Source organism: Oncorhynchus tshawytscha, linkage group LG09 (genome assembly GCF_018296145.1).
Source record: "Oncorhynchus tshawytscha isolate Ot180627B linkage group LG09, Otsh_v2.0, whole genome shotgun sequence".
Taxonomy (NCBI): domain Eukaryota; kingdom Metazoa; phylum Chordata; class Actinopteri; order Salmoniformes; family Salmonidae; genus Oncorhynchus; species Oncorhynchus tshawytscha.
This window is the reverse complement of record NC_056437.1, coordinates 27,403,590-27,427,418: the sequence shown is the minus strand read 5'-3', so window position 1 is coordinate 27,427,418 and position 23,829 is coordinate 27,403,590. Positions and strand designations below refer to the sequence as shown.

Here is a 23,829-nt window from a genome sequence, read left to right as displayed (position 1 = left end):
GCACTTCTACAGGCCACCCCATGTCACACACCAAATTGACTCCTGTCTCATTTCCCAGATAATGTCATAATACATATGTTATGATATGCTATTTTACATCAATCAATTTTATTATATTCATAAGACCCTCTCATCACTAAAAAGGTACTTGCAGTCTGGTTAATTTTTATTTCAGATGTACCTTTAGACTCTAGAACTCTACGCATCACTAATAAATGTGTTATTCAGTGATGTTGCTTTCCTTCAGAACTACGATATTCTAATCAACAGCAATTTCTACTTACTACTGTCCAGTGAAGTGAAATACTATATTGGCATGAGTATAATTCTGTTAGTTGAAAAGCCTTAGTTCTTCACAAACAACAAATAACAGAACCAAGTGAAGTGGAAAGTCCAGTGGTATGTAAGACGGTGATTAAGCAGCTCTGTAAACGCACATAGCAGAGCTGAGATTAACAATTTGTAATAAACTAAGCTACCGGTGGTAGAGTGTATGAAAGGCAGAAATTATGCGAACCTTTGGGGGCTTCAGCCCGTAAATGGAGGGTAACTGTGCAGTAGCTCTGAAACATCTCTCTGGCTGCAGAAAACCAACCAGTGAGTTGTCTTTTGTTGTTGTTTTGGTGTGTTTTTGAGTTGATTTAGATGAGGTTTGTTAAAAACAGAACTTTATTTATTTTTTACATAGGATCTCAACCTAGGTTAACATAAATCACTGCACTATTACTACGTTGGTAAGTGAACAGTAATGATTGTGATAACTACCGTATCAATTTGTACTGATAAGTGGTTGCTTTAAGGTGTTTGAATTACAAATGACCTTGCATTATCTGCGATTCATGAACCTGATTTGAAAAAGGGCAAGTCATAGTACAGTGAGTTTAACTAACTTGAAACTAATATAAGACTCGCAAACACATTCAATCTGAACAAATATCAACATAATTGAAATTCTTATATTGATTCTGAAAAACTGTCTATAGTGGAAGTTTATAACATTTTGGCTCTACGGAGAGTAGCATTAGCAGTTTGAGGCTAACCTCATTCTCAGAATTAAACCCAGAGAGAGCTTTTAGTTCTATATTAGTGCCTGTGGCTCTAATCTTCCTGTTCATGATTTTGACCTAAAAACATACTATGAATACTTTTCTAATTGATTTTATTCCATTTGTGTATGTGAATATGTTTGTGAATGGTTAACATTCACCTCCAAAACAGATAAAAGTATGTATGATCAACAATCTAACAACATAGTATAAGAATTATCCATCAGTTCCTGATTTCCACAAATTTATGATTTTTAAATCCCTTTCAAAGTGTATTTCAATCAGATGTCTTGAGGGGATGCAGTTGAAGGAGACATTCCAACATTTTGGAAAGAGAATTTGGAAGGTGGAAAATGTCACTTCATTTTTTCCCCAGTGATTGGTGTCCCAGTTTATAATAATTTGCGTACTTTACTGAAATACAGTCTATAGCTAAGATTTGTTATAGCTTTGTTTGCTCCTCAGTATGACCCAACGCCCTTTACAAGACAGAAAAGGCATTGAATGTTCCCAAGACAGAATGGAAACATTAACATCGTGATTTTGTAGCACATACAAATTAAACATTATAGTCTTATTAAAGGAGGCCTGTGTAAAGGCCTTCGTAGACTGTACAATTTTAGCCGTTTTATGCCACGATTTTGCTGTCCCAGACAAAATTTCCATGGCGTGGGCAAATTCTTATGTCGGAAACAATTGTTGGATGTCTTCGCTCGTTCAGTGTGGCATGGTCTAGGTCTGCCGATTTAAGTATCACTACATTCAGTCGTTTTGCCTTCATCATGTAGTGTGGCTGGTGTTACGAGCCGATCCCGATGACTGACCATTAGTAACACCGCCGGCATTGTATGTACACAATAATACGATTAGTGTAAATAGTCCGAATAATATAATAGTTAGATTTAAACTTTTACATGCTGTGCAAGAATAACGATTTCCCCAATGGTCTTGTTTACATGATATATCTGAAATCAGGCTTGGGGTGGGATTTTGATAAATAACTTCTTTTTTTAAAATCTTTTTAAAAAAATCTACAATGCTATTTTGGGGAAGCCTATTTATTTCTAAAATGCATACTTTCAGTTTTTTCAAACTCACCTCACTCGCATAGAGAGAGTCTTGCGCTGCTGGCACATGCACAGATCAAATACACCGCTGAAGCCTTGCAAGTCAATCGCAGAATGTGACAACAGAACTGAAGGAAATCAAACAATCTGTCCAGTTTAAAAATAATAAAAAATAAATGTTTTTACCTTTATTTGACTAGGCAAGTCAGTTAAGAACAATTTTTTTTTTCAATGATAGTCTAGGTTAATGACGGATCGCTTGGGGATTTAATCTTGTAACCTTCCGGTTCCTAGTACAACACTCTAACCACTAGGCTACCTGCCACCCCTAGGTTGATAGCCTTCCTACAAGGTACTGGTCTATGTATTACATTTTGTTCATGTTTTGTGAGGAATCAGCCACAAAACTATCATTGGTCCTGTTACTGAGAGTGATGTTTTGCTGCTGTTCTAATAATAGTGTGTGAGAAGTTTTCTGAGCTCTAGCCATGCGATACACACCCTTACCAGGCAGAACTGCCCATTCGTAGTTCTTTTTTTCCTGTGTGAGATGAACTATTTTTACCCAGGAAAGGCACTTCTTAACAACCCTTGACTGGTAGCCAAGGACCTGTAGGCCTGAACTACACAATGAAATAATGTCTAATCAGTAGGCTATGTCATGTTAAGCAGTTCGTTTGGTTGACTGGGAAAATAAAGTATAGTGTTTAGAGAAAATATAAAAGTGGTATGATTTAGGGCAGTGGTTCCCAACCTTTTTCAGTAACTGTACCAGCAACAACATTTTGGTCTGCCTGAAGAACCCCCTCATGTGCATTTTACCAGTAAGCCTATGGTCACGAGTCTTCTCAAGTACCTTCTGTAGATAGGCCAAGTAACCCCATGGGTCCTAGTACCCCTGTTTGGGAACCATTGATTTAGGGGATTCATCAAAACAGTGATGCAAATAAATGTTTAACATGGTGACAGAGGCACAATGTGGGACTTACATGCAAATCTACTCTCAATGTCTTACTAGATCTTGTAAATTAGTGTCATTTAACAAATCTTAGTCACTGAAATTAGATTCAACTCACAGCCACTGCAGTTAGATTCAACTCACATTTGTGGTGTGGCTCAGTTCATAGAGTAAACCATAAAAGGAATAGCTATGGTGTTAAAGGCTTTGGGGTTTTGATCTACTTCGTTTTCGAGGTTGGTTCTGTTTGGGTGTGGCTTTCCCAGATTGGATGAGCTGCACCTGTTGCCTTGTTAAACATGTTTAAGTTTCACCTGTGCTGGCACAGGGGATATTTTAGCGCTGCAGAGCCTATGTGCCAGTTGGCATGAGGCAAATCTAGTGGGTGTCCATGGTGTGTGTGTGTTAAGACTCGAGTTTGCTTGGCCAGCATTCAGTAGGTACCCCCATGGATGCCTTTCAGAATCCATTTTAAAACCCCACTTGGTGTCGGTTTGTTTGTGAGTGATTCATTTGTTAGTTCCCTTTTCATGTTGAGCGATGATTTTTGGTTGGTTATTGGGGAACTTAACAAAATGGGGGCTCAGCCAGGAAGGATCATTGTTTCCTATGAGTATGGTAGTCACTCACCTCTGAAGTGTTACTGTGCCCAGATATTTGAGTTTTCAAAATTCACTTTTGTTTGAGGGTTTGTCACTGACAACCACTCAGATGGGTTATAAAATTGGTGAAATCAGTGGAAAGTTGCATAAAAACTCACACTGTAAATAAAAATAAATATGGACTTTTATTTGCAAGCATTTGTGGGTAACCCTACTTGGGAGGTACTGGATAAAATGTACAAAAGCGAATCTGCTCATCATTGCAAAGCATTATGTGACAGTGGCAACTGCCGATTCAAAAGCACTAGTCAAAGAGTTAATCACTACTGTTTTAGTGGAAGAGGAAATCCTCGTGGAGAGGGAGGATGATGAGAAGGGTCCTATGGATGGTGGCAGTGTAGCCTAGTGGTTAGAGCATTGGACTAGTAACCGAAAGGTTGCAAGTTCAAATCCCTGAGCTGACAGGGTACAAAATCTGTTGTTCTGCCCCTGAACAGGCAGTTAACCCACTGTTTCTAGGCCGTCATTGAAAATAAGAATTTGTTTTTAACTGACTTGCCTAGTAAAATAAAGGTAAACATTTTTTTTTTAAATAAAAAATACACCCCGTAGAGGTGCAACTGTGAGAGGTAGAACTAAAGGCAAGATTGAAGCAACAGAGATTATAGTTCGAGCACACCATTCAGTTAAAACAGATAGAACTGTTGGCCACCAAAGCAGCACCAGAAGTGGATGCCCTCACAATCAAGTCAGGCCATGATCCTCCACCCTCAACAGAGTTTGATCTTGGTCGGCTTGTACCGCCTTTCAAGGAAAAGGAGGTGGATGTATATTCTACTATGAGTGGATTGCCATGTCGCTAGAATGGCTGCGCAATATCGGGTCTTCCTCTACAAAGTGTTTTTTGTGGGGAAATCTCTGAAAGTGTACGGTGCTTTATCTCTTGATCAGAGTTCAGATTATGACACTGTTAAAGCTGCTATCCTTCTGGCTTATGAGTTGGTCCCAGAGGCATACAGACAACAGATCAGTAAATTACAAAAGACATTAAAAAGCCATGTTTAATTCTCAAGGGAACCAGCATGTCTTTTTGATCAGTGGTGTTGTTCTCAAGAGGTCAAGGTCCTTCAAGAGTTAAAGGCACTCCTACCACTCAAGTAGTTCAAGAATTGCCTTCACGAAAGGGTTGCTACCTACATTTATGAGCACAAGGATCTCACTCTTGAGAAAGATGCAGTCCTTGCAGATGAGTTTGTGTTGACACATAAAACTACCTTCACAAACAAAGCGCCCAGTAGTTATTCCTACACAAAAAGCAATCTAGAGAAGTCACCTCCTTCTGTGAGGTTTAAGTATTTTCTGCAGTGCCGAAAGACAAGGCAGAAAACTTGTGCTTTGTATCTGCCAGTTTGTCACTACTGCCGTGACAAAGGACACATTGTCTCTGTGTCCTAAGTTGAAACAGAAAAATGAGAGAAAAACTGTTTCTTTTTGTGGGATCACTCCAGCCTGTTAGGTCTCTGGCTGGGACTGGTTTATCGCCTAAACAAGGTTTAGGATTATACTGTATGTGTAACCAGTTGCTGAAGTGTCAGACAAAGACAAAACACCCTCCAAAATAAAAGGTTGGGCAGCCCGTCTTCTGCGAGACACTGGGGCAGTCCAACCTTTTGTATTTGGAGGGTGTTTTGCCTTTGTCTGACACTTGAGCAACTTGTTACAGTGTGTTCGTTCAAGGCATGAAGATGGGTTGTATGGAAGTTCCTTTGTATAATGTGGAACTCGAGTCTGTTCTTGTTACTGGGACCGTTATCATTGGAGTGAGGCCTAGCATACTGGTGAAGAGGGTCTCTTTCATTTTGGGCAACGATTTGGCTGGAGGGAAGGTTGTGCCAAATCCAAATCAAATCAAATTTTATTTGTCACATACACATGGTTAGCAGATGTTAATGTGAGTGTAGCGAAATGCTTGTGCTTCTAGTTCCGCCAATGCAGTAATAACCAACGAGTAATCTAACCTAACAATTCCAAAACTACTACCTTATACACACAAGTGTAAAGGGATAAAGAATATGTACATAAAGATATATGAATGAGTGATGGTACAGAACGGCATAGGCAAGATGCAGTAGATGGTATCGAGTATAGTATATGAGATGAGTAATGTGGGGTATGTAAACAAAGTGGCATAGTTTAAAGTGGCTAGTATTACATGTATTACATAAAGATGCATTAGATGATATAGAGTACAGTATATAGAAATACATATGAGATGAGTAATGTAGGGTATGTAAACATTATATTAAGTGGCATTGTTTGAAGTGGCTAATAAATCCTGTTATTTATAAAGGAACCAAGAGTAGAGGAACCTGATGGGTTATCAGAAATGTACCCTAGAGTGTTCCCAGCATGTGCGGTTATATGTGTTATGTCAAACAAGATTGCCAAGAGCAAGTCTAGTGTTCAGGAGGATGTCAGTGATCCCACCATGTTTGATCTGTCTGAGACGTTTATGTGTGGTCCTGATTTCGCTATACCTCCTGAGCTGACCTCTCCTTTGAAAACCCTAAACTTGAGCAAGTTTGTAGGACCTCTGAAAAAGAGAGGGTCCATACAGTTGACACTTCAATGTCTAGGAAGCAGCTGATTGCTGAATATAGTAAAGATGTTTTCCTCTCTCATTTTTTTGCTGAGAAACGTCCAGAGGAGGAGTTTGATGAAGTTCATGTGGGTTACTTTGACAGAGATGGTATTCTGATGAGAAAATGGCATTCCCACGCCAAAACTGGGCAAGACGATTGGCTCAGTGTATTTTAAATTGTCGACAAGAGATACTGAGGTTGGCTGACGATGGTAGTATGGCAGGCAATCTTGGGGTCAACAAGATGTATGACCGTATTTTGTGTAACTTCTTCTGATCTGAAATGGGATGTTGTGGCTTATTGTAGATCTTGTCACATTTGCCAGCTCACAGGCAAACCAAACCAAACTGTAAGCTGCAAAGGTGCCAGTTGCATCTTTGCAGCCTATTCCTCCTTTTGATGAACCTTCAGCAGGGTTCTGGTGGACTGTGTTGGTCCTTTGCCAAAAACAAAGAGTGGTCACCATTTTCTTGTAACCGTTATGTGTGCAGCCACTCGTTTCCCTGAGGCAATTGAAATTATGAAAATCCTGAGAGGAAATTTACTACGGATATTGTGGGAGTTTTCCCTTGAAATGCGTAGTAAGGACAACTTTGTTGTCGATTTTGTTTTTCAAGGGTTGGCAGTCATAAGTTTTGTTTTGTGTTTAGCCAGTGTGTATCCTGGCTTTTGTTTTGACTACACGTTTTGCCGTATTGGAGATTATTTTTGTTTTGGTTGGGCTTGTCCCAATGGGATGAGTACTAGGAAGGTACACAGATCGAGATTTTCCCTCTGTTCTCAAAACTTTTGAGTTTTAGGCAGCTATTATATATATATACAAATATTTACAAATATGAAAAATCTAATATAACATTTTTTTGTGCCTGTTTTGTCTTGTACAATAGACTGGCAGCAAATACCGGGTTTATATTAGAGAAGGCGATTCATTAAAGTAGTGTCGCATTTAAGTCGATCTTGTTGTGAAATGGGAGTTTTTTTCTGTTGGTGGTGAGCAAACTTATCCAAAAAATACATATATATTTGTTGTCTTAAGGAAGATGTTATAGGCTTTGGGATTTCGACTTCGAGTTTGTGGCTTGCCCTGATTGGAATCATCCTTGTTGGTCAGGATGTGTTGCACCTCGTTAATCACCTGCTGGCATAGGTGATATTTAAAAGCTGCAAAGCCAGTGTTCTAGTTGGCACGAGAGATGTTGGAAGAGCTAGACTGCTGTTTAACACTCCTGCTTTAAGTTTAATGCGACACCTTTTATTTTTTTGCCATTTGGTTTGATTGATGTTTATTTTCACTCCCTAACCTAAGTTGGCGTGTGTTATTTTCTTTTAGTTTATCAAGCAAATCTACGGGAGCGTCCATTGTGGTTGTATATTTAAGACCCTAGTCGAGGTTGATTGGTCAGCATTCAGTGGATGCCTTTCAGAACCCATTTTAAACCCCCACCTGGTTTTGTTTTGTTTGTCAGTGACTCATTTGTTAGTTACCTTTTTATGTTGAGCAACGATTTTTGGTTGGTTATTGGGAAACGTGAAAATGGCAATAGACAGATATAGGCCCTAACTTGATTACAAACATAAGTTATCGGTATAGCCTGCAAGTGCACATAAAGCTTAATTTCACTGGTAGAAGTTGCCGGAACATGGAAAGAGGAAATGAAACATTCAGCTAACCACTCCCTAGAAAACTGGGCCTTCATTTTGTGTGAAATAAAAAGTAGATTTATTAATCTCTCCCCTACAACACTAGACAACACCTTTGAGATGTGTTCAGATCTTGTTTAGTCATACATTTTTAGAAAACAAGGAACTCAACTATGCACTGTTGAGTGGCATAGAATTTGTTTGAGAACTAACCATGTTAAATGTTTGTACTAATTACTTGTAGATGGCTGGATGTGTCTGGGTCATTTGTGAAGCCTAAATGAGGTTAATGTTCATAGTAGTTAGCTCCTGCTCCTACAGGCCTCAGTCCAGTCACAGCTCTACTCTACAGCCCTCTACTCTGTGGGCCGCATCAGTCCAGCCACTCCAGTCTGCTCTGTGCTGCCAGTGATGACAGGAAGTGGCAGGGTGACAAGTGGAATGACCAGAAAATGGGGCCTGCTGACACAAAGGGGAAAGAACGCAGCCCTAATCAGCCACACAGCTGGGAAATAAAGCATGCCATTGTGGCTCAGCTCAGGCGTGGGCCTCAGCCCTGCTCAGTTATTCCCCCCACACACACACACACACACACTCATGTCATCTCTGAGAGGACAGAACATGGAGCCATGTCAATATAGCTTTATTAATCACTCACAGCGTGGGATGGAAATATGTTTAGGGTGCACAGCAGGAGGAAGCTTGTATACCACGAGGCAGGCAGCATACACTAATTTGTTGCATTCCTTTTATGGGCATATTCCATTTGTTTCTAATTCATACTGGCTGTAAAACTGCTGTGAGTGTTGGGCCATGATGTTGTGGTCTAAAGACTGAGGTATCCATGATGGCTAGCTCATCAGGTTTTGTATGCCTGCTGTTATATAAATCATTCTAGAAACAAGGCCACTTTTCCTAATTCCACTTTTGTAATTACAAAAATGGCAGAACTTGCAATTACAAAATTATCACGTTATTATCGTGTCACTAGAACAGTCTAAGAGCAACTTTTTATCATAATTACGCATAGGCCTACAGTAAATGTCATATGAGGGCAAAACAGTGCGATAGAGAGCTACAAGTCCTTTTTGCATGCACGTGTGTATGGATGTTAAGAAATCAAAAAGAGAAATTGTGCTGGTGCAATCACTGAGCACACGTTAACTCTGAGAGAAAGGCAGGCAAGCAGCAATGTGATGCATTACAGGATGTAATGTCAGTGAGCTCCATGTTGGGCGGGCCACCCTCGCTTTGCGAGGCCCAGCTACCAGAGGATGTGGTTACTTCCTGTAGTGAAGCAGCTCGGTAGAGAGAGAGAGTGAGCTGGGGGACAACATGTTCACTTAGCATGCTAAAACCCCCAAAGTATTTCTGCTACATTGAGAGAGATATACTCATCACTATTGCCAGATGCAAAACTATTTAATTTGACACAGTATTAGTATAGTAACTGTAGGAAGTTTTTATTTCTGTGTCAAATCTACTCCGATTAAATTCTGTTTAAAATTCTGTAAGTGTAGTGGACAAGTTTTCATCATTGAGATAAAAATATTTATTTCCCTTTTAGTTTCTGTGAAGTCAGTGTGCCTCTTTTTTCCTATATAAGCTAATAATACCTCATTGTGGCAGGAATTAGTGCACTGTCTCCCTCAGCGGGTTTCCTGCAATTGTTTTTTCCAGGGTTTGAGGCTGATCAATCATTTTTAGTCTAGCACCTCCCCTTGTGCAATCATCTGTACCAGGCACGGAAAATGGCCTCTCTCCCACATTGTACATCTTTGAAACATTGTAATTGTCTGCCCCACCCTCCCCTCTCTAGTGAGTAAGGGAGTTGAAATGAACATGCATACAGTGGGGGAAAAAAGTATTTAGTCAGCCACCAATTGTGCAAGTTCTCCCACTTAAAAAGATGAGAGAGGCCTATAATTTTCATCATAGGTACACTTCAACTATGACAGACAAATTGAGAAAAAAAATCAAGAAAATCACATTGTAGGGTTTTTAATGAATTTATTTGCAAATTATGGTGGAAAATAAGTATTTGGTCAATAACAAAAGTTTATCTCAATACTTTGTTATATACTCTTTGTTGGCAATGACAGAGGTCAAACGTTTTCTGTAAGTCTTCACAAGGTTTTCACACACTGTTGCTGGTATTTTGGCCCATTCCTCCATGCAGATCTCCTGTAGAGCAGTGATGTTTTGGTGCTGTTGCTGGGCAACACGGACTTTCAACACCCTCCAAAGATTTTCTATGGGGTTGAGTCTGGAGACTGGCTAGGCCACTCCAGGACCTTGAAATGCTTCTTACGAAGCCACTCCTTTGTTGCCCGGGCGGTGTGTTTGGGATCATTGTCATGCTGGAAGACCCAGCCACGTTTCATCTTCAATGCCCTTGCTGATGGAAGGAGGTTTTCACTCAAAATCTCACGATGCATGGCCCCATTCATTCTTTCCTTTACACAGATCAGTCATCCTGGTCCCTTTGCAGAAAAACAGCCCCAAAGCATGATGTTTCCACCCCCATGCTTCACAGTAGGTATGGTGTTCTTTGGATGCAACTCAGCATTCTTTGTCCTCCAAACACGACGAGTTGAGTTTTTACCAAAAAGTTATATTTTGGTTTCATCTGACCATATGACATTCTCCCAATCTTCTTCTGGATCATCCAAATGCTCTCTAGCAAACTTCAGACGGCCTGGACATGAACTGGCTTAAGCAGGGGGACACGTCTGGCACTGCAGGATTTGAGTCCATGGCGGCGTAGTGTGTTACTGATGGTAGGCTTTGGTCCCAGCTGTTACTTTGGTCCCAACTCTCTGCAGGTCATTCACTAGGTTCCCCCGTGTGGTTCTGGGATTTCTACTCACCGTTCTTGTGATCATTTTGACCCCACGGGGTGAGATCTTGCGTGGAGCCCCAGGTCGAGGGAGATTATCAGTGGTCTTGTATGTCTTCCATTTCCTAATAAATGCTCCCACAGTTGATTTCTTCAAACCAAGCTGCTTACCTATTGCAGATTCAGTCTTCCCAGCCTGGTGCAGGTATAGAATTTTGTTTCTGGTGTCCTTTGACAGCTCTTTGGTCTTGGCCATAGTGGAGTTTGGAGTGTGACTGTTTGAGGTTGTGGACAGGTGTCTTTTATACTGATAACAAGTTCAAACAGGTGCCATTAATACAGGTAACGAGTGGAGGACAGATGAGCCTCTTAAAGAAGAAGTTACAGGTCTGTGAGAGACAGAAATATTGCTTGTTTGTAGGTGACCAAATACTTATTTTCCACCATAATTTGCAAATAAATTCATTAAAAATCCTACAATGTGATTTTCTGGATTTTTTTCTCATTTTGTCTGTCATAGTTGAAGTGTACCCATGATGAAAATTACAGGGCTCTCTCATCTTTTTAAGTGGGAGAACTTGCACAATTAGTGGCTGACGAAATACTTTTTTGCCCCACTGTATTACGTCTCAAAGGAGTATACCCAAAGACAATTTAATAGAGTAGTATGGACATGCAACAGCTCTCAAATAAAGACAAAAATGTTTCACACTGCTTTGAAAAAAGTAATGGTTGAGTGTTAGTCTCAGATATCCTAGACCTGGGAACAACGTAAGCTAGGCAATGGCACTGGAGCATTGGAACATTGCCGGAAGCAACCCAACTGTCTAGAAAAACTAGATGAATGTCTGCCTAAATTGTTCTATTATGGCTTTTGCTTACCGCCTGATGAAAGCAGTATTTGGAACCTAACATACTATGATGCTTTTGCTGCCTGCTCTTTGGTAATATGTTCAGTAGTTATCAGTTTACAAACCACTGACATTTTGGATTAAACATATCTGACAACCCACATAAGCACCATTTGTTTCTGAAAGTATGTGTGTCCACCCTGCTACAACCATCAATCTTTCATGAGATGTAGACAATTATAAATTACACTGCCAAAATGTTTAATCAAATAAAGATTTTGCCAAGTTAGTGTGCTCATATCCCTGGCCCAAGTTGTCATGTAGGTGCACTCCTACCCTGCTGTGAAACTTTACTGCCTCCGGTCATAGAATGAGGGTTCATTCTAATGCTTATGAGGCCTATTCCCCTTTGATCAATCCCAAAACAAAATTTTGCATATAAATGTACATACATGTATATATTTATCAGCATAAATCATAAGTAAGTAACTCTAACAGTCTCTAATCAATGTAGTCTGCTCCAACATGCTATTGATTCTCAATCTCAAATTCTCAGAGGCATCTAACTCGATAATCACATTTGTTGTAAATTAGGTACACCGACGACACATGCAACTTTTTAAAAATGGAATTCACTGGTTGTCAGTAACAGCGTACTAACTAATTTTGGTTTCTTCAACAGATTAGTGTGCGAGTTACCACGATGGATGCAGAGTTGGAGTTTGCCATCCAGCCCAACACAACGGGAAAGCAACTCTTCGACCAGGTAAGAACAATGCTTGCTCTGCTGAAACATGCTAACGGTTTTGCCTCCTCGGTGGCAAATGACATGTTCTTGTGGTGCTTTTCTTCTAATGCTAATCAGTCTAAATTGAAAGCTGGGGAATGGAAGCCCAGTTTTGGGACTGGATTGAATGGTTTATTTTTCTAGGAACTCTCACTCTCTCGCTGTTCTTCTCATTGAGTCAAGCTGTTCGCTATGGCATAGGCCGGAGAGCAAAACATTTTTGGGGGGCTCCTGAAGATTTTTATTATATATGTATTTATATCTACAGTACCAGTCAAAAGTTTGGACACCTACTCATCCCAGGTTTTTCTTTATGTTTACTATTTTCTACATTGTAGAATAATTATGAAGACATCAAAACCATGAAATAACCCATATGGGATCATGTAGTAACCAAAAAAGTGTGAAACAAATCAAAATATATTTTAGATTTGAGATTCTTCAAAGTTGCCACCCTTTGCCTTGATGACAGCTTTGCACACTCTTAGCATTCTTTCAACAAGCTTCATGAGGTAGTCACCAGGAATGCATTTTTAATTTAATTTAACCTTTATTTTACTAGGCAAGTCAGTTAAGAACAAATTCTTATTTAATTCAATGAACAGGTGTGTTTTGTTAAAAGTTAATTTGTGGAATTCCTTCCCTTCTTAATGCGTTTGAACCATTCAGTTGTGTTGTGACAAGGTAGTGGTGGTATACAGAAGATATCCCCATTTGGTAAAAGACCAAGTCCGTATTATGTCAAGAACAGCTCAAATAAGCAAAGAGAAATGACATGAATGTCATTCAATCCAGAAAATTTCAAGAACTTTGAAAGTTTCTTCAAATGCAAAAAAAACCTTCAAGCACTATGATGAAACTGGCTCTCATGAGGACCATCACAGGAAAGGAAGACCCAGAGTTACCTCTGTTGCAGAGGATAAGTTCATTAGAGTTAACTGCACCTCAGATTGCAGACAAAATAAATGCTTCACAGAGTTCAAGTGACAGACACATCTCAACATCAACTGTTCAGAGGAGACTGCGTGAATCAGGCCTTCTTGGTCGAATTGCTGCAATAAGAAGAAGAGACTTGCTTGGGCCAAGAAACACGATTAATGGACATTAGACCGGTGGAAATCTGTCCTTTTGTTTGATGAGTCCAAATGAGAGATTTTGGAACGCAGAGTAGACGAACGGATGATCTCCGCATGTGTGGCTCCCACCAAGAAGCATGGAGGAGGAGGTGAGATGGTGTGGGTGTGCTTTGCTGGTGACACTGTCTGTGATTTATTTAGAATTTAAGGCACACTTAACCAGCATGCCTACCACAGCATTCTGCAGCGATATGCCATCCCACCTGGTTTGCGCTTAGTGGGACTATCATTTGTTTTTCAACAGTACAATGAACCAACACACCTCCAGGCTGTGTAAGGGCTATTTGACCAAGAAGGAGAGTGATGGAGTGCTGCGTCAGATAACCTGACCTCCACAATCACCTGATCTCAACCCAATTGAGATAGTGACCGCAGACTGAAGGAAAAGCAGCCAACAAGTGCTCAGCATATGTGGGAATTCCTTCAAGACGGTTGGAAAAGCATTCCAGGTGAATCTGGTTGAGAGAATGCCAAGAGTGTGCAACGCTGTCATCAAGGCAAAGGGTGGCTACTTTGAATAATCTCAAATACAACATGTATTTAGATTTGTTTAACACATTTTTGGTTACTACATGATTCCATATGTGTTATTTCAAAGTGTTGATGTCTTCAATATTATTCTACAATGTAGAAAATAGTAAAAATAAAGAAAAACCATTAAAAAGAGTTGGTGTGTCCGAACTTTTGACTGGTACTGTACATGATTTAATGAAAAGCAGTGAACATACACATTTAATAACAGACTCATAAACACAATCAAGCAATAGTTAACATACACAGCATTGTTTCACATTTTGTAATAACCGACTCATAAACAGAATCATGCAATAGGCTACAGCTGGCTTCACAGCTTCCCCCGGCGCTTCACAGCCTCCTGGGGAAACTCGACTTATTGTAGCCTCACGTGGAGGAAAGGGTAGTGGAGGAACGCGTACGCTTCTGCTGCAGTGTTCGCTGTAAAATATTACACGTTGTAGCGGTGCTTTGGAGTTGCCATTAAACTCCCTACCCACCCTAAGCTAACCCATCTCAACTCAAGGGCAGCTCAATCAAATCAGATGACTGTGTAGAACTGGATGATTTGCAGGCAGTGGTAGTGTGTTTAAACACTGTCTTCTATATGGGAAACACCCCCACAAACTCCCTCCAAGGCTATTTACACAGCAGATGTGTCTCCTCCATGAGTGGTCATCAGTCCCTAGCCGTCTCAAGCTGTTCTACGATGCCTGTCTGTGTGAGGAGAGGAGAGAGGAGAGGTTGGTGCTTGGCAAGTGGCTCTCTTAGACACAAACTTGCCATGGCTGTATGGCAGGCCAGCCTAAGATTACGTCTCTATCGTTTTAGCAGAGTCACTCCATCACCAATTGTATTTTGGCTGCTGTCCCTATCTCACTTAATGCTTATAATCACACATATATTTTTTATTTGTTGCTATTACTTGTATTATTCTGAATTTTTAAACTTAATGTGGACTTTGCTGTCCAGACATATCTGTGTCAGGACAGCCACAGATCCCTCTAAGTGGCATTTGATGTAGTGGGCATTCTGGGCAGGGGACTGGATGACTCACTCCACAACCATTAGATAAAGATAAGATTACAGAGTTTCCCCTCTATTTTTACTCAGGCAATCAGAAAGAGAGCTGTATCGGGAAACAATGCTGAAGCACTAAGTTTAATATGTGACTTAATTCTTATTTCAATCTGGTTATGATTGTCGTAATACATAAAATGGGTGCTTTTCACAAGTTAGCATATTGGATCTAAAGCCTCTGTTTGTTTGTGTGTGTGAGAGAGAGATGATCTACTCATATAAAAAAAAAGAGTACCAATGTCTAGGGTAGAAGATGAAGAGTTAAGTTATGTTGAGAAAGTTTAAACTGCTCTTTTACATGTAGGTCCATGCAATTACTCTTAGGAAATGGCTGCCAACTGTATTATTTTGGGCGTTAGGTTTAGCTTAGAAATGGTTATTTGATACAGTGCTAGTTTGAAACTGAAAATGAAATATAAAATGTAAAAGATAAGTAGAATATCTATGCACTAAGCGAAGATGATTCTGTATTCATACTTCAGTAAAAGTGCTTTAATATAACTCTAAAGAAAGACTAAACTAAAGACTATTAGTATCATCATATTCTTTTCAATTAATGACTCAACCATCATGCACCATTACCAAAGGTAATTAATTAATTAAAACCTGACATGAAACAAGAATGTCGCATAACACTGTTTTCACAGACAATTTAACACAATTAACCCCTGTTGAGAGCTAGCTTACATAAAAAAAATAATTGTGCTCTAAGGTTGTGAAGACAATCGGACTGCGGGAGGTGTGGTTCTTCGGACTGCAGTACCAGGATACAAAAGGTTTCTCAACCTGGCTCAAGCTTAATAAGAAGGTGAGTGCCTCCATTTGAACAAGGATATAGTGAACAAGGCTTCTATGCCACCTTACACTCTTAAAAGTAAACGTGCCCGGAAAAAACTTTTTGGGTTGCCACACCGGCGGAACATTTCCAGTTGAAAAAGGTTCCTCAAGGAACCCCTGTGTAAAGGTCAAACCTGAACTTTTTTGATAATATATTGTAGCGGTGGCAGCCTATCAGATTGGAGGCGTGGCTTATTGTAGGCGTTGCTTTCAGATAGTTGTTTTTGGTCACCCGTTAGCGTAAATGTCATTCCTGTTCATCGTTTTCATTTTAATATGTACACTGCATATTAAAATGTTCCTTGAATATTTATGCATATTACATATTCTAATATAATATTAATGATAATAACATTGCTGATTACATACAGTAATATAGTGGAAACTATTCCAACTTTCGGATTTGCATAGGCTCTTAAGGAACTCATACATCTGTGTTAGCCTCATTGAAGCTACAAAACTGTCAGTGTTCAACCTTAATCTTTTCTGTTGTATTGTCATCACATTAACAGGAATTACATTTACTCTAACGGATAGCCAAATCTTAAAGCCACACCCCTACTAAGCCACGCCTCCACTCCAGGGTTTATCCAGGAACCTGTTGCTACATTGAATCCATAATGGTTCCTCCAAGAACCCCTCAACTAACCGAAGGTGCAAATATGAACCATTGACTAGCAATGGTTCTTTGAGGAACTCCAGGGGTTCCTTTAGGATCTCTGGGGTTCCTCTAGTCACCACTAATTCTAAGAGTGTAGGTAAAAGAGAAACTGCTCCTGGTGCCTCCACTCAGCTGTATGACCCCTGACCCTAGGTGACTGCCCAGGATGTGAGGAAGGAAAGCCCACTACTGTTCAAGTTCCGTGGAAAGTTCTTCCCTGAGGACGTGTCAGAGGAGCTGATCCAGGAGGCCACCCAGAGGCTGTTCTTCTTGCAGGTGAAGGAGGGGATCCTCAACGATGACATTTACTGCCCCCCGGAGACTGCTGTGCTGCTGGCCTCCTACGCCGTGCAGGCCAAGTATGCTGACTACAACAAGGACATCCACTCGACAGGATACCTGTCCAGTGACAAACTGTTGCCTCAGAGGTACGGCCTCCACCATCTCTAGAGTTTACATAACACCTTTTGATTGGACCTCCATACTCTCTTTACCGTAAACAGTCTATGATGGCCTACAGTTTTTGATGGTGTCATGTTTTTATGGTGTAATGTAATGTTCTCTTTTTAGAGTCCTGGACCAGCACAAGCTCAACAAGGAGCAGTGGGAGGAGAGGATCCAGGTGTGGCATGAGGAACACAAGGGCATGCTCAGGTAGTGAAACACACACACAGACACACACATTACTTACCCTTCCTAGTTCTGTTGTTCCTGGCCTAAAAAAAAATCTGCAGCTGTTGGTTTCAATTGAAAGTTCTATATCTCTCTTTACAGTACAACATACCATGTGGAAATTTGCTTTAGCTTCTCTCATAGAGTGAATAGATTTGCACTCAGAGCTTGAGTATGTGAAAGCATATGCTGTGATTTTGAAGCATCTTGACAATCAGCTCTTATTGAGAATTATTTTGGCAGCTACCTTGCTGGTAGTATTTTAATAACTTTATAGCTTGTGTTTCTTCTGTGCTTAATGACTTGATTTGTTATACCCACACAGAGAGGACTCAATGATGGAGTACCTGAAGATCGCTCAGGACCTGGAGATGTACGGTGTCAACTACTTCAGCATCAAGAACAAGAAAGGATCAGAGCTATGGTTAGGAGTGGACGCCCTGGGACTCAACATTTACGAACAGAATGATAAGTGAGTGACTCATGTAGAAATGTCCTCAACAGGGGTACTCACACATATGGGACTGAAAGCTGTTATACATATGCCGTACAAACTCTGGTCCAATGGTTGTTTTATGATTGAGACGAAGTGTAAATGAGAACGCAAATATCAATGTGTTGATATCATATTTTTGCCTCAACAGGATGACACCTAAAATTGGATTCCCATGGAGTGAAATCAGGAATATTTCCTTCAATGACAAGAAGTTTGTTATCAAACCCATTGACAAGAAAGCACCAGTATGTACCACCAATGCCCTCTCTGTACTCATGGTTAATGGAATACTGTAAGATTATGGCAGAGTCAGATGCGCCCAGAGTCAGATGAACTCGTGGATACTCATTTTATGTCTATGTGTGCAGTATGAAGGAAGTTAGAGGTAGTTTAGCGAGCCAATGCTAACTAGTGTTAGCGCAGCAACGGGAAGTCTACAGATATGCTAGCATATGCAAAACTACCTCTAACTTCCTTTCTACTGCATGCAGAGGCATCAAATGGTATCCATGAGTTCATCTGACTCTGGGTAAGTAGAAAAATGTATAAACTTTGATTTGATAAAGTTATAAAGTATTCACTAGGGAGAGAAATTATTATTGTTGCCATAATTATTTTTTTTGAAAGATTACTGGTACTCACACATACTTTCTTTCCTAGGACTTTGTATTCTATGCTCCACGACTGCGTATCAACAAGCGCATTCTGGCACTCTGCATGGGCAATCATGAGCTGTATATGCGTCGCCGCAAACCAGACACCATTGAGGTACAGCAGATGAAGGCCCAGGCCAGAGAGGAGAAGAACCACAAGAAGATGGAGAGGTCAGTATCACCACCACCGCACTGTAGTTACTGCTTACAAGACTATTTCAAGACTTCAGAGACCCGTGGTTACTCCAGCCTCTGTCTTTGTATCGTCCTTGTATCTGCCCAACAGTAATGCTCAAAAAGAAAGCTGAACATGAAGAGCATCAATTGATAATTTCTAACATTAAAATCACAGCAGTCTGTTGTGGGTGGAAAATAGTGGCCACTGGCCAGACATTATTACTTCTTCTTACTAAAGTCCCTCTAACTTCAGTAGCCATCAGAACATTGACAGATCTCTTTAGCTAATGTTTAGGTTGGCCTATTGTATGATAAAGAAGGCTTGAAAATGTTAGGAAATTGTCCATGTTCCCTCCCTTCTATCTCCCTGTTTACTCTACGGCCTCTGTCCACCAGGGCACTGCTGGAGAACGAAAAGAAGAAGAGAGAACTTGCTGAAAAAGAAAAGGAAAAGATTGAAAAGGAGAAGGAGGATCTTATGGAGAAACTGAAACAGATTGAGGAACAGACGAAAAAAGCTCAGCAAGGTTGGAAACCCCCTATTACTGTAGTATGAATAAATAAGAGAAAACCTATTATATTTTCTCTTAAAGCTTAGAGTCTTATAAGAGAGTGATTGTTCATTGGTTATTATTGATTATTGTCTAAATACAACCAACACACTGTAAAGCACTGTAAGACCTAATGTAACCTTTATTTAAGGAAGTTAGTCTTGTTGAGAGAAATTCCATTTTACAAGAGAGACTTAATGAAAGCTACAGTACATTCTGTCTATTATCATCATTACTGTGTGTGTGCAGAGTTGGAGGAACAGACGCGGAAGGCTCTGGAATTGGAGCATGAGAGGAAGCGTGCTCAGGAGGAGGCGGAACGTCTTGAGAAGGAGCGCAGGATGGCTGAGGAGGCCAAGACTGCCCTGCTCCAGCAGTCTGAGAACCAGATGAAAAACCAGGAACACTTGGTGAGTTACCCACATATTACACACATTCATCAACAGCACATGCAGTGTCAGCATGTAGCATTGTGCTACAGAGTGATGAGCTACTGAGTAATGTGATGATTGTTAATTACTGTAGTTCATTTTTTGGAATAAAACAAATAAATAATTGTTTGTATTGTACAGAAACATGTATTATCATGATAGTTAAGAAAGAAAGTGAAAATAACCTATTTTTCCCACAGGCCACGGAACTGGCTGAGCTAACCTCAAAGATCTCCCTACTGGAGGACGCCAAGCAGAGGAAGGAGGATGAGGCAACGCAGTGGCAACAGAAGGTGTGGTCTCAGCTACTGCTCTCCTCATTCACTCTGACCTCCCCCACCTTCTCAAATGGTTTAGTCCCCATGTGTCATTAACTACATCCAATGTTGCAGTAATTCATCCATTAGAACAAAGTAACCATAGCTCTGATATACTGTTCTGAAGTTATAGCAGTTGGACACTGTTTGTTTTAAGAGACCATACTTCAGGCACGGACACACTGGTAGCTTTTGTCAGCAGAGAGTACTTAGCATCTCTGAACAGAGTGCCAGTCGTAATTTGCAAAATGAGTGCAAAATGACGGCAGTCAGAGACGCCCACCGGCAGGGATGGTCCTTAAAACACACCTTGCCGAACGAACTGCAAACGAACAGCAGATGAACAGAAGAACGACAATCGGTGCAGTGTGTGCGCACAGCACCGAATGTGGATCTAGTGTTTGTCTCCGATTGTTCAGTGTGCTGTGTTTAAGGGACCACCCGCTGTAATCGTCTGACTGACCCAAAAAATCACACGATTCTACATCATGGATGAGACTCTGTTCAGAAGGTGCTAAATACAATCATCCAGTAAACGCTATTGGCGCGTCTGAGCCCTCTGGTGGAGGGAATTGCTCCATTGGAGGGGCCCCTCCTCTTCTCTCCCCCTGTGTGCATGGTGACTCAAGCTGTGGGCCTGGCTAGATCTACCTCCCCCATTTTAATCTAAAATATTTATGAGCTGATTGGTGCACCATACTGTCACACAGGATATTAATGTATATGTTGGACTGTATAACTGTATAATCTTATAGAGGTCATTATAGAGGTATAGATACACTACTTGACCAAAAGTATGTGGACATCTGCTCGTCGAACATCTCATTCCAAAATCATGGTTATTAATATAGTTGGTCCTCCATTTGCTGCTATAACAGCCTCCACTCTTCTGGGAAGGCTTTCCACTAGATGTTGGATCATTGCTGCGGCGACTTGCTTCCATTCAGCCATAAGAGCATTAGTGAGGTCGGGCACTGATGTTGGGCGATTAGGCCTGGCTCGCAGTCAGCGTTCCAATTTATCCCAAAGGTGTTCGCTGGGGTTGAGGTCAGGGCTCTGTGCAAGCCAGTCAAGTTCTTCCACACCGATCTCGACAAACCATTTCTGTATGGACCTCACTTTGTGCATGGGGGCATTGTAATGCTGAAACAGGAAAGGTCATTCCCCAAACTGTTGCCACAAAGTTGGAAGCACAGAATCGTCTAGAATGTAATTGTATGCTGTAGCGTTAGGATTTCCCTTCACTGGAACTAAGGGTCCTAGCCCAAACCATGAAAAACAGCCCCAGACCATTATTCCTCCTCCACCAAACTTTACAGTTGGCACTATGTATTGGGGCTGGTAGCGTTCTCCTGGCATCCGCCAAATCCAGATTTGTCTGTCTGACTGCCAGATGGTGAAGTGTGATTCATCACTCCAGAAAACTTGTTTCCACTGCTCCAGAGTCCAATGGCAGCAAGCATTAAACCCCTCCAGCCAATGCTTTGGCAATGTGCATAGTGATCTTAGGCTTGTGTGCGGCTGCTCGGCCATGAAAACCTACTTCATTAAGCTCCAGAAGAACAGTTATTGTGCTGACGTTGCTTCCAGGGGCAGTTTGGAACTCGGTAGTGAGTGTTCTTATCGAGGACAGACGATTTTTACACTCTACATGCTTCAGCCCTCGGAGGTCCCGATCTGTGAGCTTGTGTGGCCTACCACTTAGCGGCTGAGCCGTTGTTCCTCCTAGACCTTTCCACTTCACAATAACAGCACTTACAGTTGACCGGGGCAGCACTAGCAGGGCAGAAATGTAACAAACTGACTTATTGGAAAGGTGGCATCCTATGACGGTGCCACGTTGAAAGTCACTGAACTACTCAGTAAGGCCATTCTGCTGCCAATGTTTGTCTGTGGAGATTGCATGGCTATGTGCTCAATTTTATACACCTGTCAGCAACAGGTGCACTGAAATATCAGAATCCACTAATTTGAAGGAGTGTCCACATACTTCTTTATATATAGTGTATTCCTTCTGCTGGGGAAAACAGAACCAGACAGGTGAAACACTGGCCAACACTGTGCTATGGTGAAACAAAATCCTTTATGGATATTATACTGAACTCGGCTAAACCCGATAGCTGACACTGTAGTTCACCTGAAGTTCATCCGTTTTTTATGTATCACATAACCTATTGATATTCCTTCTCCTGAATCAGTTCATACCATGAGTCATTAACATGAGTGGCTGCCCCCCTTAGGCCTGCATGGTACAGGAGGACCTGGAGAAGACCAAAGAGGAGCTGAAGAGCAAAATCATGGCGTCCCACATACAGGAGCCTATGCAGGCCGAGAACGAGCATGACGAGAATGACGAGACCAGCGACCAGGCCAGCGCCGAGTTCACAGGCGGTATCTCCCACAAAGACCGCAGCGAGGAGGAGCGCATGACCGAAGCCGAGAAGAACGAGCGTGTACAGCAACACCTGCAGGTGAGTGACCGACTGTGGCTGCTGCCCACATAAAATCCCCCCAGCACTGGAGACAGATGTTTATAGGGGTTGTATCACTGTTTATGAAAGTGTAGAGATCACAAGAATGGGGCTTAGAAATGTATCATGTTATGCCTGTGTTGTTGTGTGTGCCGTAGTGAGACATGGCCGTAATGTTATGTTTCCTCTACCAGGCTTTGAGCTCGGAGTTGGCCATCGCTCGGGATGAGACCAAGAAAACCGCAAATGACATCATCCACGCAGATAACGTGAAAGCGGGACGGGACAAGTACAAGACCCTCCGGCAGATTCGGTCGGGCAACACCAAGCAGCGTATAGACGAGTTTGAGTGCATGTGATGCATCTTGTTTGCAACTGCTATAGGCCCCACAGCGGTGCCATACTTGGTCCATTCATTCTAGACTGCAGACACTGCCTTACACAAGCTACAGTGCCTTCTACCCAAACAAGACCAGTATACATATCAAAGAGCAACAAAAAAAAAGTACAGCACAATGTATTTGAATAATGGTGCACAAATTACATTACAAGTAATGAAATAAGTGCAACAGGTAATAAGGGAGATATTTAATAGAACAGTTTAAAGTGATCAATTTTATTATAGATGGAGGATGTTTTATTGATTATCCTTTACAAGTTATTTTTAATTGATTCATTCCTCACACTGTTTCAAACTGAAAACGAACTAAATAACAACTTGATGCAGGACAGCTGCAATTTGAATTACATTATGGTTGGTCACTATTTGGGTGTCATTGTTTCAGAGCAGGTCTGTTTGTTTTGAGGTGGACCGTTAAGCATTTTCAGCAAATGAAGAGAACATCAAACTGTATTTAAATTAGCATTTTTTAATTCTAATTTTAAGCATTTAAATAGATGGTTGTCTTTCTAAGAGAAGGACATCTTTGTTTGGAAACCCCCAGCAGTATTGCTTTTACGTAAGATTTGATAAAGTCCATTTGAATGACTCTTTATAGACCAAGTGTATCTGCTATGATGTATAGCCATGCACACTAGTAGCTACCATGATTAGGAGTTTCTTTTTGTATATCAATCTTTCGCTAAATCTTGTATTATATGGCATTTGAAGCAATATGATTCGAAGACCTGCCTTGAAAGATTTATTTTGTCATTTGGATTTTTTAATAAAACAAGTTATGTGTAAAACGATGGATGTCTTACGGATTGTAAGTGTCCCTCTAGCCTTTTCTCAGTAAATTATATGAATGACTGGAAGCCACCAGCCAGAATTAAAACAAGGATGAATATTGTAATTCTTACAGTACTGGGCAGTGCCTTGTCATCTGCAGAATGTTTCAGCAGACCTTTGCTGCTTGAGTCTTCATTTCAACTGTCATTAAAAGTGGAAAGTACACTGTT

At 41.0% G+C, this 23,829-nt stretch overlaps 2 protein-coding genes across 3 annotated transcripts in view; one reads left to right on the top strand and one right to left on the bottom strand.

The window, feature by feature from the left end:
• Nucleotides 1–2,163, bottom strand: part of las1l (LAS1 like ribosome biogenesis factor) — an 11,133-nt gene extending 8,970 nt beyond the window's left edge. The window contains exon 1 of the mRNA XM_024431436.2: nt 2,145–2,163. The gene's annotated coding sequence lies outside the window, so the exon portion shown is untranslated. The remainder of the gene's footprint in view (nt 1–2,144) is intronic.
• LOC112257677 (moesin) overlaps nt 1–23,829 on the top strand; it is a 25,658-nt gene extending 1,829 nt beyond the window's left edge. Inside the window, exons 2-13 of one of the 2 annotated variants that reach the window (XM_024431439.1) lie at nt 12,329–12,412; nt 15,875–15,970; nt 16,814–17,088; nt 17,231–17,314; nt 17,658–17,804; nt 17,977–18,073; nt 18,489–18,652; nt 19,055–19,185; nt 19,459–19,619; nt 19,841–19,933; nt 22,198–22,428; nt 22,623–23,829. In XM_024431439.1, coding sequence (XP_024287207.1) covers nt 12,329–12,412; nt 15,875–15,970; nt 16,814–17,088; nt 17,231–17,314; nt 17,658–17,804; nt 17,977–18,073; nt 18,489–18,652; nt 19,055–19,185; nt 19,459–19,619; nt 19,841–19,933; nt 22,198–22,428; nt 22,623–22,787 — 1,728 coding nt within the window. In that variant the 3' untranslated portion in view covers nt 22,788–23,829. Of the gene's footprint in view, nt 1–12,328; nt 12,413–15,874; nt 15,971–16,813; nt 17,089–17,230; nt 17,315–17,657; nt 17,805–17,976; nt 18,074–18,488; nt 18,653–19,054; nt 19,186–19,458; nt 19,620–19,840; nt 19,934–22,197; nt 22,429–22,622 lie in introns of those variants that run through there. The other variant, XM_024431440.1, reaches the window with a different exon arrangement.